Source organism: Coregonus clupeaformis, chromosome 13 (genome assembly GCF_020615455.1).
Source record: "Coregonus clupeaformis isolate EN_2021a chromosome 13, ASM2061545v1, whole genome shotgun sequence".
In the NCBI taxonomy this organism is placed as follows: Eukaryota; Metazoa; Chordata; class Actinopteri; order Salmoniformes; family Salmonidae; genus Coregonus; species Coregonus clupeaformis.
In genome coordinates this window covers 57,832,319-57,851,025 of record NC_059204.1, presented here as the reverse complement: position 1 = coordinate 57,851,025, position 18,707 = coordinate 57,832,319, and the positions used below count along the sequence as shown (strand labels likewise).

General features: G+C 41.3%; 1 protein-coding gene across 3 annotated transcripts; it reads left to right on the top strand.

The window, feature by feature from the left end:
* The first annotated feature begins 368 nt into the window (after window positions 1-368).
* Window positions 369-8,923, top strand: LOC121579989 (protein FAM76B). Of its 3 annotated transcripts, none has more exons than XM_041895040.2 (10): window positions 369-786; window positions 1,747-1,811; window positions 1,938-1,992; window positions 2,093-2,248; window positions 2,350-2,534; window positions 2,775-2,825; window positions 3,004-3,081; window positions 3,352-3,484; window positions 4,006-4,107; window positions 7,807-8,923. In XM_041895040.2, exons 1-10 carry the CDS (start codon window positions 700-702, stop codon window positions 7,894-7,896), a joined length of 1,002 nt encoding a protein of 333 aa, XP_041750974.1. In that variant the 5' UTR covers window positions 369-699; the 3' UTR covers window positions 7,897-8,923. The 3 variants fall into 3 exon arrangements, with proteins under 3 accessions (XP_041750974.1, XP_041750972.1, XP_041750973.1); XM_041895038.2 differs by having other exon boundaries at window positions 2,953-3,105; window positions 3,349-3,484; XM_041895039.2 differs by having other exon boundaries at window positions 370-786; window positions 3,349-3,484.
* The last annotated feature ends 9,784 nt before the right edge of the window (window positions 8,924-18,707 follow it).

Below are 18,707 nucleotides of genomic sequence, written 5' to 3'. Positions count from 1 at the left end.
TGTGTTGTGAACTCAATCTTCATCAGAATTCATAGTACCATTGCATTGCCTGTTATTTTCAGAATGACAGTGACAATTAACAAAATGGTATGAATAGATTATATTTTATCCCCAGACACCTGACAGTGCCATTTAATTACATTTAGCTACCTTTTATAATTAAAAGATCTAACAGTAACACTGCACATATACATTCTAGTTACTTTGTTTCCATATTCCTCTTATCACAGTAATACAAATTGAGGCAGCTAAGTGGAACTTAATCGCTGTGTTGTTTTGCTCTGTGATTGGCTCCTGTGTTTCAAAATACAAAGTCCCGCGCACTGATAATGCGTCATGATTGGCTTCTCTTTCTTCTGTAGTTGACCGTATCCGGTCTGAGTGACGATGCTGCGGATACAAAAAAGAGAAAGGGAAAATAGGAATAGCTAGCTAAGAACAGCGAAAAACGATTTACTCTTGTTTAGAAGTTTTGCGGATGCTAAATCAGTATTTTTGATTACCTATGTCAAGTAACTTATGTTAGCTAGCCAATAGAGAGAGATGATAGATATTTGAGAATATTTAGCATTATCCTAGCTGGCTTAGCTAGCAACGTTAGCTACCAAGGTGGAAATTGTTTGACAGCACATTGTCTGGGTGACTAGCTATTTCGCTCTTTTTGTTTTTATCTTTGACTTTTTATTAATCTTGGTGATAATGGCAACATCGGCACTGTACGCGTGTACGAAGTGTAACCAGCGGTATCCGTTCGAAGAACTGTCGCAGGGACAGCAACTGTGCAAGGTTTGGACTGGAAGTGTGTGGGTGCTAGCTACCTGCTAGCTAGTTAACTAGCACCATATCTTGCAATATGAATAGATTAGCTAGCAACTGCTACAGGCGTATATGTTTCACGCGTGTTTCGACTGCTCCCTAGATGTGTAATTATAAGGTCTCTGGCCACATTAAGCACTTATCGCAAGCGATGATTGCTTTGATGCTAGATTATGTAACAACTAACTATTATCCTTGTAACCTGTCTGGGACGCAAATGGCAACCTTGTTAGATAATGTCACGCAGGACGATACAATGTATTCGCGAAATGTTTTTTCTACCCATGGAGTGTCTGCTGGGTGTAGCAGACAAAATAACGTCAGATAAACATTTGTTAGCTAGCAAGATCTTTTCACATTACGTCTCCCATGACCTGTTAATTTAGCATTTGTTTACACTTCATGCGCCTTACAAAATAAGTATATTTTATCATCAATGTAGCCACAGCGTCGGTGTCTTTAACCTACCGGCAGCTACAAAATGTAATTCCAGGGGGCTCAGTGTACCATCCCTCTTCGGCCAGTAGTGTAGGCTATGTTCCACATAAATTGTAAATGCAATGGGCAAAAATCGAGTTATAATTCCAGTGGCAAATGGTAACATTTTAATACATTTTGCTATTCATGCTGGTGCGTTGGAAATACATATTTCACATTGCCATAATAAGCACACCACCACACATACTGGGCAGAAGGCTTGAAAACCTGTGTCTGAATATAAGGTGCCTTTGTAAGCACACTATTCCATGAATGGTTAATAATTGTTTTAAAAAATGCATAACGCAATACAAAGCGTTAAGTGAATTCTTAAAATGTTATGGCCTACATTTGTATATTTTTGTATTTATTTTTAAGCAATTGGCCTTGAATGGGCTGAATAAACTCTCCAACAGATGAATCCCTCAAATGCTTTGTTTCTTGTGTCAACAGGAGTGTCGCATCGCTCATCCCATCGTCAAGTGTACATACTGCAGATCAGAGTTTCAGCAGGAGAGGCGAGTTCTGCTCCACCACCTTTACTGTACATGGTATTATTATTCCAAAGGTATCACCATGTAATATAGTGATAACATTGGTTCCAGGATGTTGATGCGATTTCTTTTTCACATTCTCTATTCCAGCAAAACAAACACCATTTGCAAGAAGTGTGCCCAGAATGTAAAGCAGTTTGGGACGGTAAGTTTTGACTTGAATTGAAGCATCTGTTATAATTGTACAGTATGTGTTGACTCAGTTAAGGTGATGTTTGCCAAATCTTCTGTTGTTTCCCACGCAGCCTAAACCCTGCCAGTACTGTAACATCATTGCTGCTTTCATCGGGACAAAGTGTCAGCGTTGCACTAACTCGGAGAAGAAGTATGGCCCTCCACAGACCTGCGAGCAGTGCAAACAACAGTGCGCATTTGACCGCAAGGAGGAGGGCAGGAGAAAGGTAGGCACAGACACCTGCTGCATTGATACCCTAACACACATTGTCCAACACTCATTGGGTCGCGTATTCACCATTTTCCACTGTCCTGTGTGTGTTGTCAGGTGGATGGGAAGCTGCTGTGCTGGCTATGCACTCTGTCCTACCGCCGTGTGCTGCAGAAGACCAAGGAGCAAAGGAAAGGCTTCAGCTCCTCCCACTCCAACACCTCCTCGCTCAATGAGAAGGACCACCACTCCAGACAGCATCATCAACACCACCAGCAGCACAGACACAGCAGCTCACATAAGTAGGCCATGGTGCCACAACCCTGTCCTCTATATGTTAGGCCATTACATCCTCTGTGATGCGGGTCTTCCGCAGGTCTCTACTCTGTCACAATACTGTATATGTATTGTGCTGAACGGGCACTTTTTGGAAGGATGTAGTGGTCTCTGAGTAATGATGCATGTGTCAGATATTGGAAGGAACATGGTGGAAGGGAAAAATCTCTGATGACTTGGTGTTTTTTTTGTTTGTCTTTTTGCAGACTCAGTGGGAGCCTAAGTCCAGAACAGGAGCAGGGACTGTGGAAGCAGAGGTGAGACATACCTTCCCCCCTCTCTCTCTGAATCACATTCCCCAGTCTTTATTGACTGTTATGACACGTCTATTTGCCTAGTAATGCAACTTAGTTGAACTATGGCATACTCTGGGATACTTTACAGGTCTGATGGAGAGCCTCCGTGGCTAAAGTTGTGTGTTGGTTCTCCCCTCAGCCATAAATCGTCTTCGATCCAGAAGGAGACCCCAAAGAAGAAGCCAAAACTGGAGGTGAAGCCATCCAACGGGGACAGGTACGAGAGGAGTTTCAATCACATGTAAGGAGTTACAAACCGGTTCTAACTTTTGAAGTAAACAGGGCAAACATCCAGTAGGTTCCTACTGACACTTTTTTGGCCTTCATGGTTCTAACACATCTCTGTGATAGTTGCCATCAAGGTGTTGTTGGAGCAGGTAATGGCACAAAGTGGGTCAGTGTGGAAAAAGATCTGAGTCCAGGTACTTTCCTTTTTCTGACAATCTAACTTTTCTTCCCTTCTCTCTCTCCTCTCTCCCATCAGTAGTTCCATCACCCAATCTATGGATTCTGGAGGAACGGACAACTTCATTCTGATCAGCCAGCTGAAAGAGGAAGTGATGTCATTAAAGAGAATGCTTCAGCAGAGGGATCAGACAATACTGGAGAAGGACCGAAAGGTACACACTTAATAGTATCTTCACGGCAACGCCTATTCCCCCTCAGGAGACTGAAAAGATTTGTTATGGGTCCCCAGATTCTCAAAAAGTTCTACAGCTGCACCATCGAAAGCATCCTGATCGGTAGCATCACTGGTTGGTATGGCAACTCGGCATCCGACCGTAAGGCGCTACAAGCTTCCTGCCATCCAGGACCTCTATACTAGGCGGTGTCAGAGGAAGGCCCAAATAATTATCTGACTCCAGCCACCCAAGTCATAGACTGTTCTCTCTGTTACCGCACAGCAAGCGGTACTGGAGCGCCAAGTCTAGGTCCAAAAGGCTCCTTAACAGCTTCTACCCCCAAGCCATAAGACTGCTGAACAATTAATCAAATGGCCACCTGGAAAATGTGCATTGTTTTTACACTGCTGCTGCTCGCTGTTTATTATCTATGCATAGTCACTTTACCCTTACCTACATGTGACTTTTGGTCATGTTGTATTCACCAGATCGTCTCCCTCTTTGTTTTGTACTTCCAGCTCACAGAAATCAAAGCAGACTTCCAGTACCAGGAATCCAACATGAGGGTTAAGATGAACAACATGGAGAAGGCACACAAAGAGGCCATGGAACAGCAACAGGTAGAGTAAAAACCACCATACACACATAAAAAAAAAAAACTGACATCGTGTGGGCCACTAGCTAGATTTCCATCCAATTGGCAACACATTTTCATGCAAATATTCTAAAATCTGCATAAAAATAATACACACATTTTTCCACCAAATGTGTTTCCATCAAATTGACTCGTTGGTCATAAAAGGCTGTGCGTGATGACATGGTGCATATAGAATACCTTTTGCAGTTAAGTTCCCATGTACCGAATAAAAAAAATCCAAGTTAAATGGGTTTCCATCTATTTATTTATTTTTTAAACTCTGATGGTTTTCTCTCAAAACATTTTGTGTTATATAGCGAGTGTGCCCACTCTGGTATTGGCATGTGCGCTCTAGCCAACAGCTGGCAGATACAGTGCGGGTATAGCCTACATGATTTTTGGACGAAAGAGCGAGATTATTTTTATTTGTCAAAGAATAAGACCCTTGACTTTTATTGGAAAGGAGCATCAAGCTCATCACCTTGCACCACCCTGTGAAGTTCATCATAGCTTATTTAATCTAGCCTAATAAACTGCATACTTTCCCGAGTCATCGCGTGACTCCAAGTTTACTTTGATATGATGGTTATTGTATCAATATTTGTGCATAAAAGCGTTTCCACTGACATTTCTTGCATAATTAATTTTACTGACACAAAAAGGTCCCACCTTGTCTAGCGAATTTCGTTTTGTAGCCATTTGGAAAGTTTCCAGACTAATTGTTTCCATCATGCCTGTCATATAAAAATGAAAAAATCTGACATGTTCTTTACTCTCATAAAAAGGTTGGATGGAAACCTGGTTATTGCCAAGTTCCAGCCCAATATGTTGACATGGACCCTCTCAAGCACATAGGATTAAAAGAACTTTCCTAACAAGTTAGAGGCACAGTAGGATGTACAATGCCTTCAGATAGTATTCATACCCCTTGACTTATTCCACATTTTGATGTTACAGCCTGAATTCAAAATGGATTAAATAGATTTGTTCTTCTCATCCATCTACGCACAATACCCCATAATGACAAAGTGAAAACATGTTTGCAAATGTATTTAAAATGAAATACATAAATCTAATTTACATAAGTATATCCCTGAGTCAATACTTTGTAGAAGCACCGTTGGCAGTGATTACAGCTGTGAGTCTTACTGGGTTGGTCTCTAGGAGCGTTCCACATCTGGATTGTGCAACATTTGCCCATTTTTATTATTTTCAGAATTCTTCAAGCTCAGTTAAATTGGTTGTTGATCATTGCTAGACAACCATTGTCAGTTCTTGCCATAGATTTAAGCAGATTTAAGTCAACACTGTTACTCGGCCACTCACTGTCTTCTTGGTAACCAACTCCAGTGTAGATTTGGCCTTGTGTTTCAGGCTATTGTCCTGCTGACAGGTGAATTAATCTCCCAGTGTCTGGTGGAAAGCAGACTGAACCAGGTTTTCCTCTAGGATTTTGCCTGCGCTTAGCTCCATTCTGTTTTTTTTCTTCCTGAAACTCCCCAGTCCTTAACGATTACAAGCATACCAATAACATGATGCAGCCACCACTATGCTTGAAAATATGGAGAGTGGTACTCAGTAATGTGTTGTATTGGATTTGTCCCAAACATAACACTTTGTATTCAGGACAAAAACTGAATTGCTTTGCCACATTTTGTTTGCAGTATTACTTTAGTGCCGTGTTGTAAAAACAAACATGCATGTTTTGGAATATTTTTATTCTGCAAAGGCTTCCTCCTTTCACACTGTCAATTAAGTTAGTATTGTGGAGTAATAACTACACATTTTTTAATTTTAACCTTTATTTGACTAGGCAAGTCAGTTAAGAACCAATGACGGCCAAAGCCGGACGACGCTGGGCCAATTGTGCGCTGCCCTATGGGACTCCCAATCACGGCCAGTTGTGATACAGCCTGGAATCGAACCAGGGGCACTGAGATGCAGTGCCTTAGACCACTGCGCCACTCGGGAGCCCCAACAATGTTTTCTCCTATCACAGCCATTAAACTCTGTAACTGTCATGGTGAAATCCCTGAACGGTTTAATTTCTCTCCGCAACGGAGTTAGGAAGGACGTCTATCTTTCTAGTGACTTAGTGTATTGATACACCATGCCCCAGCATGCATTTGTAGTCTACTTGTGTGCTGCTATAGCCCCTTGCTTTAGCTACTGTCATGGAGTTTGCTAAATATTTTCATAAAGAAACTGATAAAACACACAGGTGCTAAATCAAGGTGACTTACAAAGATGAGGAGCAAGAAGGGGACTGTGGTGATGTAGTGTCCACAACTAAAGAATCATTGTGGAATCTGAAAAGACACGTATCCTGAAAGCATGATGGTGTACTTACTATGTACACATGCTAAAAGAAAGGAACGAGGTGGGTAGATAACTGTGTCATTGTAGCAAAGTATTTATAAACAAAAAATCAGATCTCTTAAACATTTCATTCATTTTCGTTCTATTATCAATACAATAGGCCATAATTTATTTTGGCCCAATAGGCCTGGCATATTCCCACGTTCAAGGAGCTTTCCGTTTTGATTGGGTTATTTTGCCTGAACATTTAGGCCTACCTATAGAAAAATAAGAAAACAACTCTGCATCTCTGCCCAGCCTGGCAAGAGTGGCCAAAAGGGTGTTTAGCATCCTCAGTGGCTCTGCAAGCGTGGAGAGGATATTCTCTGCTGCTGGCGGGCTCTCCAGACACCATCGCATGAGCCTGAAGCCACAGATTGGCCAAACTTGTGTTTCTAAAAATGAATTTAAAGGCACTAATAATTTGTATTTCATTCTAAGTCACAGCCTATATGCACAATTTATAGACTATAATGATTTAAAACAACAAAATGTTTGTCCCACCAGCCTATTATGTCCTACTCGCAAATGCTTCACAATGTATTTCTTTGTAGGCTATAGCCTTGAAATAATTGAAATAATATAGCTTTAAATAATTCATTTGTGTTCCTTCTTAGGCTCCCTGTCTGGCTCCTGACCTATTTAGTGTTTATATGCTGTTTAATATGACATGTAGCCTATTTGAAATTATGAGCGCTTCTTACATTCACCTTTTCATGTTTATTCAAATACTTTTCATTCAAATCCATATGGTTTGGTTTCAATGCTTACAAACCAATTGGTAGGTCCAGGTAGTATCAAAAATAGATGGGTGTTGGTTAAATTATAATTTTAATGAACGGAGTGAATTTGGAGAGGCGTGTTTTTTTAATTTATTTTTGTGAGCGCGGAGCGGTTATTTAGCGGAGTGGTAGGGAATGACGTGGAGCACCGGAGCGGTGCTCATTTCCAACCGCTCACATTCTCTGGTGGGATACAGAGATGAGGTAGTCATTTAAAAATCATGTGAAACACTTATTGCACATAGTGAGTCCGTGCAACTTATGTGAATTTTTAAGCACATTTTTACGCCTGAACTTATTTAGGCTTGCCATAACAAAGGGGTTGAATGCTTTTGGACTAAAGGCTTTTCATTTTTAATTTGCACAAACAAAATCTCACTTTAATCCCTTTTTTAAATTCAGGCTGTAACACAACAAAAATGTGGGAAAAGTCAAGGGGTGTGAATACTTTGAAGGCACTGTAATCAAACGCTCCTAGCTTGTGGTAAAGGCTTTCATTAAACACAGATGGTCACATACTCACTTATTTTCTTTTACTACAGGCCAAAAACCGGGAGCTGCTGAAACAAGTGGCCGCCCTCTCAAAGGGCAAGAAATTTGACAGGACAGGGAGTTCACTGCTGTTACCGTAACGACAAGCCCACCCAACCACGGCTCAGAGTGGCTTCATTGTTTTAACGCTGTGAAAGCCTGATGCCATTCTACCTTTCCCTCCCTCCTTCCTGTGTTTTCTCAATCGTTTTGATCCTTTTCAGTTATGTTCTTTGTTGGAAAACTGGTGACCATGCTGTATATGGAAATCCTCTTTCATGTTGACGTGACAATAAGGACGCATCCTCCAAATTTCAACATGTTTTAACCCTGAGTTTTAATCTGCCATGTGATGTGACTGTGGAGGGAGGAGAGGAGAGAGCCTCGTTAACACTGCCCGGGTCCAACAGCATGTTTTGCGCAAGGTGGATACAATTCTGTCAACATCACAGATCCCACTTGATTTTTACGGATGTCATGCAATTTTATTTATTTAATTACATTTTGTAGCTTTTGTTTTTTCTCACCACATACTCAGAGCATTTCCCAGGTTTGGGAGATTTTTTTTTCTTCAACAGCAACTTTCTCGTAACATATTAATTATATTTTTCTAAATGGACGTAATTATGGAAGAGGAACTCTCCTCCTTATTGGAGACCCTTCTCAACTTACTATGTATGCAAATGTCAACAGGGTGACTGACAACAGCATTGCTGCCCAGCAGCAGAGACCTCCCTCGACGTTCAAGTCCAAAAACCATGAACTCTACGAGATATATTTTTAAACTTTGTTTTGTAGAGACACCTCCCAGCTGCCCTCTTTCTCACTGTGTGACAGCGGTAGTGCTTTGCTGTTTTTCTGTAGTGGAACGATTTGCATGACTTACTGCCATATACAGGTTGGCATTGTGGTCTCCTGTACTGTAATGTAGAGGTTCTCAAATTGGGGTCCACGGGCCCCTGGGGGAGATACTGCAGGAGGTCTGCAGCCAGATCAACAAAAAAATGTTTTTACATTTAAAAAATGTAATATTACTAACTACAGATTCCATTTTGATCCATGGATTAAGTTTAGAGGGTGTAGTATTATTAATCTACAATTTATGTTCTTAACTCTTGGGAACTTTGCCCCCCAAGAAAATGCAGAACATAAATGCACTGTAATTAAAGCTTTAAAACTGCGAAGTTGTATCTCTGCCTCATGGCATAATGTGTAGAATTGCAGGGTATTAGCTTGTATGCAACTTTTTCTCACTTGAGTTGTGTTCTGGTTAAGAGGGGGTCCTTGATGAATTTGCAATGACAAAAGGAGGCCCCTGCCCCAAACAGTTGAGAACCCCTGCTGTAATGTACTTTTCCCATTATTTTTATTATTTTTTTAACATGTAAAGGTATTACAGGGGTCAGCCTATGTATTTAAAATGTGTAACTTGTATCGGTTTTAGTGAGTATGTGTAAGGCTGGTTAATTATATAAATACATCTGTAGAATACGCTTTATAAAGGAACACACCTTTCACTTTACAGCTCTGGACCAAACTGAGCTGGTTTCATACTGTGGCGTACTGATCACTTTTGTACTTTTTTCCGAACCCAATGTTTTAAAAATATTAAATCTGGTTAAACATACGTTGTTTTTTATTCTGCTACCATTATCTCAAGGAGTGGCTCGCTACTATTGGCCCTGTAGCATTCCTTTATAATAATGTCAGACCCACACATACACCATTTTTTGCCTGAACTTTTTCCTCTTCCACCAGAGTTGGGGTTTGTGTCAAGGGCTATTCCATGGTTGACCACTAGGGAGCACTCGTTTATTTGCATTAATCTGTAAAATCTGACATGCTGTCTCAAAGGGCTTGTTTGAGTGGTAAGGCTGAAGCATCTGACGAAAGTCTGGGGAGGTGCAGCTGCGACAGCCGAACGGTCTGGGGAGGTGCAGCTGCGACAGCCGAACAGTCTGGGGAGGTGCAGCTGCGACAGCCGAACAGTCTGGGGAGGTGCAGCTGCGACAGCCGAACAGTCTGGGGAGGTGCAGCTGCGACAGCCGAACGTCAGACACTGGTGTTCCATCAGCAACATGGCAGTATTGTCATTTTCTTAACAATGTCGAAATAAACATGCCTCCAACCCCCATATCACACTCACAAACTGAAATCAAATGTGTGTACATTGTACAATCAATTAGTCTCAAATGTCACATTCATTTGTATATCACTGTATACATGAATGGCGGCAGTTGGTTCCTGTTTCAGTCAAGTCTTTGGTCACGTTTGTGTAGGTCAAACAAAAAATTGTAATGATTGGCTGACAATAGAGCCTCCCACAAGGCAACCTATGGCTGCAGGATGAAGTTGGTGAAGAGCAACTGCAGAAACGTTCAGTCGACTGCAGTCAACTACATGACCTTTGATCACATGATTTATGTAAAGTACATGCAGTCGACATGTAGGCGCAAGTCGGACAATTTTTGTCCCCATAATGCAACACATTTTGAAAGACGGTGACGACTTGACAAAAGTGATCTGCTCGAACGCGCCCAATGACATTGCTCTAAATACAATTGGCGCAGATGACTTTAAAGACGAGTCCAGACTGACTGATTTACAAATCATCTTGCATCATAAGTAACTACTCAATATTATTTGTAGATCAGTCAGTCACAATTTACCCATGATACATCACGGATTTGATGCTCTCAAACATGGCTAATATCAGAGAGGAAGAGACAAAGTTAGACTCCTCTTTTTGTGTGACTGTATATGAGTGTCAGATTTGGTCAACAACATTTTTTATTGCTAATTTGCTAAGTGAGGTTTATTTGATCGAACAGAAGTTTTGTAATGTTTAGGTTGTTACAAATGTACGAATATAAGTGGACGCACATGGCAACTTTGAGAAAACTATTTATATTGGCTTCTCATTGGCTAAAACAGGGTTTCCCAAACTTGGTCCTGGGGCCCCCCTGGGTGTACATTTTGGTTTTTGCCCTAGCACAGCTGATTCAAATAACCAACTCATCATCAAGCTGTGCACCCAATGGGGGCCCCAGGACCGAGTTTGGGATCCCCTGAGCTAGATTCTTCCCACCTGATCTCGCCTCCTCCCGCCTGCCTTTCCATCTTTGTGACAATGACTCCCATTGTTAGGGCGGAGACAAGACCATCTTGTCATTATATAGAGTATCGCTGCCAATATTACCTGGGGATTTTCCTGACATTATCTTACCTTTGACCCCTGAGATGAATGCATTTTGCATCATCATGATGATGTGGCCGGTGTGACACTTTGCTTCTTGAAAGTCCAATATCTTGAACATTTGACTGATGACATGCAAAACATTCTGGGACTGTCTAAACAGTGGACTAATGAAATAAATACCAAAATCTAGTTTTTTAGTGGATTTTCCATTTAACCCTGCAAGAGGGAATCAGCACAGTGGAATCTTGACTTGTGATTTCCACACAAAACAATTCAGTGAGTGCAGAGAGGGGGTGCACAAATATTTTGTCTGTAGCTCAGCTGGTAGAGCACGGTGCTTGTAACGCCAAGGTAGTGGGTTCGATCCCCGGGACCACCCATACACAAAAATGTATGCACGCATGACTGTAAGTCACTTTGGATAAAAGCGTCTGCTAAATGGCATATTATTATCCCATATCACTTTTTTTTTTTACCTGTTTTCTCTATTCTATTTACATATGTTATCTGTAAGTCATTCAAAATGGTATGTGCAAACCAGTGGCGGTCGGTGCCGTTTAAGATGAGGGAGGATTATGTTTTTTTTACGAGCATGGCCTTATTTCTATTACAGCATATTAGATGACTGTCATTCATATTCCATTCACCCATCTCAATGTAACATCGATAAGTTTAGGCTACTACTTGATACTAAAATGTTACCTATACCCCATCATGAGGTTGCTACAACCTAGCTTATGAAAGTTTACAACGTAGGTGCTCAGGTCGAGAGAAATTTAAGTAATCAAGGTGACAGACATTAACACATTTAATACCGCCTTGCACACTCTTGCCTGCATCTAGCTGATCTAGGGTGTAATCATTAGTCCAACAGTTGCAAACTAGAGTTTCTATTGGACAAATTCAGGTATTGTATCCCCGTTTCGTTCCGTTTGCTTCAGTTTAAGAAACGTTTTTCAACAGAATCGGCGGAATGATCCCTGATCACACGCAAACACAGTTTCATAGCAGCCACATACAAACAGCATGATCCCTTTGATCGTTGTATAATTCCTTCTCACATCTACGCACACTCCTCCTCTCACCTTTTCCCATCGCGTGGACTTCAGTGCACAACACATCAGCTGTCTGTGACCAGGAGAAAAAACCTTTCCAAGCCAAACCTTCATATCATAACCTCTAACCGCTACACACAGCCTACATAATTGTCACCATATTAGCTAACGTCGTAATCAACATAGCTACTAGAACGAATGCGTTAGTAAACCCGCTACAATCATGCAGTACAGTGTACAGTCAGCAAGCAGTTTAGCAGTTAAACCGGTGGGCCCCGGTGTTAATAAATTAATAAAACCAAAAGCTTACCATGACTTGGAAGAGTTCCAGTGTTGGATAGCCATAGCCAGCTAGCTAACATATAATCCCTCTCTGTTTGAGCTGGGTGTTTGAGTAGGCTAAACTAGCTAGATGTCAGTGGAGGCTGCTGAGGGGAGGACTGCTCATAATAATGGCTGGACGGAGCAAATGGAATGGCATCAAACATATGGAAACCGTGCTTTTCCTTCATTTTGTAATACATTAATTTGTCCAAAAATGTTCAACTATTGTCTTTCTATCTCTTTGAGTCAACTACTCATCACATTTTATGCATTGCAGTGCTAGATAGCTGTAGCTTATGCTTTCAGTACTAGATTCATTCTCTGATCCTTTGATTGGGTGAACAACATGTCAGTTCATGCTTCAAGAGCTCTGATAGGTTGGAGGACATCCTCCGTAAATTGTCACAATTACTGTGTAAGTCTATGGAAGGAGGTGAGAACCACAAGCCTCCTAGGTTTTTTATTGAAGTCAATGTACCCAGAGCAGGACGGAAACTAGCTGTCATCCGGCTACACCATGGTGCTACCCTACAGATTGCTGTTGAGACTACTGTAGACCTTCATTGCAAAACAGTGTGTTTTAATCAATTATTTGCCCGGTTTAAGGACATGAAGGTTTCAGGAGGGTCAGCTGGGCTGAAATACGGGTCAACAGTCCAGAATGTGGGTCAATGCAGGTATGAATGTGGATCAATGCATAAGGGTTTGCACCTGGGTCCTCTTGTATGAGGTAGTATTATCTCAATGGACTGTTATCTTTTCTCCTCCCCTCCTTCTTTTTCTCCCTGTCAGAATTTATTGATGTCAATGGCACATTCTGTGATGAACATGATAATGTAATCTCAATACATGGGATTTTTGTTACCAGTCAAAAGTTTGGACACACCTACTCATTCCAGGGTTTTTCTTTATTTTTACTATTTTCTACATTGTAGATTAATAGTGAAGACATCACAACTATGAAATAACACATATGGAATCATGTAGTAACCAAAAAACGGTTAAGATTCTTCAAAGTAGCCACCCTTTGCCTTGATAACAGCTTTGCACACTCTTTGCATTCTCTCAACCAGCTTCATGAGGTAGTCACCAGGAATGCATATCAATGAACAGGTGTGCCTTGTTAAAAGTTAATTTGTGGAATTTCTTTCCATCTTAATGCGTTTGAGCCAATCAGTTGTGTTGTGACAAGGTAGGGGTGGTATACAGAAGATAGCCCTATTTGGTAAAAGACCAAGTCCATATTATGGCAAGAACAGCTCAAATAAACAAAGAGAAACGACAGCCCATCATTACTTTAAGACATGAAGGTCAGTCAATACGGAACATTTTAAGAACTTTGAAAAAACCATCAAGCGCTATGATGAAACTGGCTCTCATGTGGACCGCCACAGGAAAGGAAGACCCAGAGTTACCTCTACTTCAGAGGATAAGTTCATTAGAGTTACCAGCCTCAGAAATTGCAGCCCAAATAAATGCTTCACAGAGTTCAAGTAACAGACACAAATCAACATCAACTGTTCAGAGACTGCGTGAATAAGGCCTTCATGGTCGATTTGCTGCAAAGAAACCACTAATAAAGGACACTTTTTAAAAAACATTTTAAGAATAAGAAGAAGAGACTTACTTGGCCAAGAAACACGAGCAATAGACATTAGACCGGTGGAAATCTGTCCTTAGGTCTGGAGTCCAAATTTGAGATTTTTGGTTCCAACCGCCGTGTCTTTGTGAGACGCAGTGTAGGTGAACGGATGATCTCCGCATGTGTAGTTCCCACCGTGAAGCATGGAGGAGGAGGTGTGATGGTGTGGGGGTGCTTTGCTGGTGACACTGTCTGTGATTTATTTAGAATTCAAGGCACACTTAACCAGCATGGCTACCACAGCATTCTGCAGTGATACGCCATCCCATCTGGTTTTGGCTTAGTGGGACTATCATTTGTTTTTCAACAGGACAATGACCCAACACACCTCCAGGCTGTGTAAGGGCTATTTTACCAAGAAGGAGAGTGATGGAGTGTTGCATCAGATGACCTGGCCTCCACGATCACCCGACCTCTAACCAATTGAGATGGTTTGGGATGAGTTGGACCTCAGAGTGAAGAATCTAGAAATCCCCCCTTAATGGAAATCCCCCGGTGTCATTTCGCACTATTACAATGGTGCTCGTGCAATTTACTGTTGATTAGATTATACACTATTTTCTCTTTCAGACTTCCAATAATGTAAGAATAATAAGATAATTACTGGCAAGGAATTCACAATCACCTTGACAAAGCCATAATGTTTTGTAAGATTCTAAACACAGCTTGAACAAGAGAGACTGTCGGGGGAGGTTATCTTCTGCACTGCTCAACCAATCCAGTAAATATGGAGGAGGAGTTAAGATGGAGTGTCAACTTGTTAATGTCCAAAAGTGGAAGTCATGTCACAGGCTCTTTCCATTTCCCCTAAAAACCAGAACATCCGGTTGTTGGGGACTGGCCACTGAGGTATAATAAGAACTGACTCGGCAGAGGCTAGCCAGCTACCATTCTGAACTTCTTCTCCGTGTCACGGTCAAGCAATGGGAAAAAACTATTTTATTGGTTTAAAAAGTTATCTTAGTCAGCAGTTAGGTATGCTCACTGTACTACATATCTGTGGGGCAGATTGTAAAATGCATAAACGCAAATTGCAATGTAGCCAAGCCATTTTCATATAACCTCCCAACCACCTAGTTAGAGGGGACTGGGAATCAGTCTGTCGCTTTAGCCACAGCCAGTGGTCTGGCCCTGGGTTTCCCAGTAAGCTCAGACAGGATCAGACAGGTTTCATTGTGTTGGGGGGACCCTGTGTTATGATATGATTTATTCTGCTGTTGCTGCCAGTTTGACTGAGTGTTGTGCCAGACCATTGAGGGTCAGGCAGTGCAAGGCCTGAGGACATAGAATTTAGAGTTTGGAAAGTAAACCAGCTACAAAAGAACTGGGAGTAAGGTGGACAGACAATACCAACCTTTTGGAACCAAATGGAGAAGGACATGTGTGCTATAGGGACAGGGTAAAAGAAGGACACAAAGGCACAAACTAGCTTCAATGCCACAGAGGGATTATATGAGACACACAGCAGTACTGACCGTATAGAGGGGTTATATAGTGTAGCACACATCTTAAACACCAGACAGGTTTATATTGGAGTCTTGAGGTAAAGATAGAAATCATCTGGATGTTTAATTTCTGGAGGATAAGTACAGATACAAGGTACACTCCAGTGTAAAACTGTGAAAGCCTGTACTATGTATGTACAGGTAACTGCCAAAATGAAGGAAACACCAACATAAAGTGTTTTAATAGGGAGATGGGCCACCACAAGCCAGAACAGCCTCAATGCACCTGCACCTTGGCATATATTCAACAAGTGTCTGGACCTCTATCTGAGGAATGCAACACCATTCTTCCACGAGAAATTCCATCATTGGGGTTTTGTTGAATGGTGGAAAACGCTATCTCAGGCACTGCTCCAGAATCTCCCATAAGTGTTCAGTTGGGTTGAGATCTGGTGACAGACAGCCATAGTATAAGGTTTACATCGTTTTCATGATCATTAATTAAACCATCTAGAGGCAATTGCCTCACATAATCCATACCGCGCATCCGACCACATTTTCGGATCAAGCATAAATTGGCTTTAAGAGTCACACCTAGTCTACAGATACAGTATTTAGAATACCTCATGAGCTATCCTGACCAGTTAAGAGCTCCCAGCAGGTGTCTTGAAAAAAATGCAGCGAGTCAGTGGTTCCTGCGCCATAGATCGGCAATTGCTTTGTAGTTATTAAAAGAACGTTTTGATATTTCTATAGCCTAGTGGTTAAGAGCGTTGGGCCAGTAAACGGAAGGTCGCTGGTTCGAATCCCCAAGCCGACTAGGTGAAAAATCTGTTGATGTGCCCTTGAGCAAGGCACTTAACCCCAATTGCTCCTGTAAATCGCTCTGGATAATAGCATCGGCTAAATTACTAAAATGTAAATCAAACCATAAATAATCTAGACCTACAATAATATAGACCTCTTGTGCCTTTGACAATGATTTCACATAAGGTCTATTTCACATTATATGCCTAAATACATATAACCACTAGGCTAATAAATTAACATGTTTTTCTTTCGATTATTTAATAACCTACATTATGTTATTTCAAGTTATTCCTTTGGAGCGCAATATCACGTTGTTAAAAAAATATTTATAGGTTGGACATGCTATAAATTGCGCAATTGAAGGCATCTAGGGTTTATGTTAACTTTGATTGTGTTTGATGGAAATTATAAACCTTTCAATCGTTGTATGCAACATTATTGGCAAGTGACTTGATGCCTACTGTGCCAAAGCGATTTAGAGTTGTTAAATGGGAGGGATGAGTGTGTTGATATAACGGTAATATTGTCAAGATTCTGCTTTTAACAACCATAAGCGTTGGTAAAATAAATAAATATGCATGCAAAAATATTAGGCGCTAATTAATAAAAGGCAAAGTGTTCGTGTCAGGCAAAAATGTAATCAAACGTTTTACCATTGCATCATTTGATGTTCAGTCACATTCACCATTGTTGTCTGACGCGTGCTATATGCCAGTTTCACGTGCTAGTCGGAACTAGGAAACTCTGAAATGTCCAACTTGCTGACTGGTTGTAGTTATAGGCTACACGTGCACCATTGAACCAGTTAGCAAGTCGGACATTTCTGAGTTTCCTAGTTCAGACTAGCACTTGAGGCAGCAATAGAGTTCACAGCTGAGAAGGGTGTAATTGCAGAACTCAATTAGGTGCGTTTTCGGATGTAGGCGTTTCCTGATATCAAGTTACACCCATTGATGATCTCCATTGGTCCATGGCAGTTTCTTTCACACTGGGGACAACAGTTGTTGACAACTGTAGCATTGTAGCTAAATCTAACCCTAACCCTATCCCTAACCTTAACCTGCCACGCTAATTCACCTAACCTGCCACGCTAATTAACCTAACCTGCCATGTTAATGATCCTAACCTGCCATGTTAATTATCCTAACCTGCCACATTAGTTATCCTAACCTGCTTTGTAAACAAATCATCTGTGTCGAGAAACCATCAGTTCATTACACCGGAACTGACTAATGGCATGTATCAATGGGCGTTTCCTGATATCAGAGAACACCCACATCAAGTAACGCCCCGAATTGCGGTCTGCAATTACACCATATTCTCACAGCTGGCAATGCCTCATTGCAATTGGTTATTCCCCATAATTTGCAACAATGTCAATGAGCGTGCGTCATCACTAGCTTTCCTTTGCAGTAGGCCACCTCAAAATGTTGTGATTACCAGCTGAGATAAACTTTTATCAGTTGATTTTACTCTTGGCTCAGAGTTTGTCTGGGCAGAGGAGTTTTTTTAATCTTAAAAATAAAACAGTAGATTCTTGATATGACCTTGAGAAATAGTGCATTGTGGGTAGTTTAGAAGATATCTGAAAATACGTTTATAAATACACTACCGGTCAAAAGTTTTAGAACACCTACTCATTCAAGCGTTTTTCTTTATTTTTACTATTTTATACATTGTATAAGAATAGTGAAGACATCAAAACTATGAAATAACACATATGGAATCATGTAGTAACCAAAAAAGTGTTAAACAAATCAAAATATATTTTATATTTGAGATTCTTCAAATAGCCACCCTTTGCCTTGATGACAGCTTTGCACACTCTTGGCATTCTCTCAACCAGCTTCACCTGGATTGCTTTTCCAACAGTCTTGAAGGAGTTCCCACATATGCTGAGCACTTGTTGGCTGCTTTTTCTTCACTCTGAGGTCCGACTCATCCCAAACCATCTCAATTTGGTTGAGGTCGGGGGATTGTGGAGGCCAGGTCATCTGATGCAGCACTCCATCACTCTCCTTCTTGGTAAAATAGCCCTTACACAGCCTGGAGGTGTGTTGGGTCATTGTCCTGTTGAAAAACAAATGATAGTCCCACTAAGCCCAAACCAGATGGGATGGCGTATCACTGCAGAATGCTGTAGTAGCCATGCTGGTTAAGTGTGCCTTGAATTCTAAATAAATCACAGACAGTGTCACCACCAAAGCACCCCCACACCATAACACCTCCTCCTCCATGCTTTACGGTGGGAAATACACATGTGGAGATCATCCGTTCACCCACACCGCATCTCACAAAGACACTGCGGTTGGAACCAAAAATCTCCAATTTGGACTCCAGACCAAAGGACAAATTTCCACCGGTCTAATGTCCATTGCTCGTGTTTCTTGGCCCAAGCAAGTCTCTTCTTCTCTTTGGTGTCCTTTATTAGTGGTTT

Excerpts from the sequence above, each read along its gene's own strand:
- LOC121579989 (XM_041895038.2), top strand. The coding sequence starts at position 700 with ATGGCAACATCGGCACTGTACGCGTGTACGAAGTGTAACCAGCGGTAT. Across the intron at positions 2,535-2,774 it reads AGACACAGCAGCTCACATAA|ACTCAGTGGGAGCCTAAGTC; the intron begins GTAGGCCATGGT and ends GTCTTTTTGCAG. Across the intron at positions 3,485-4,005 it reads TACTGGAGAAGGACCGAAAG|CTCACAGAAATCAAAGCAGA; the intron begins GTACACACTTAA and ends TTGTACTTCCAG.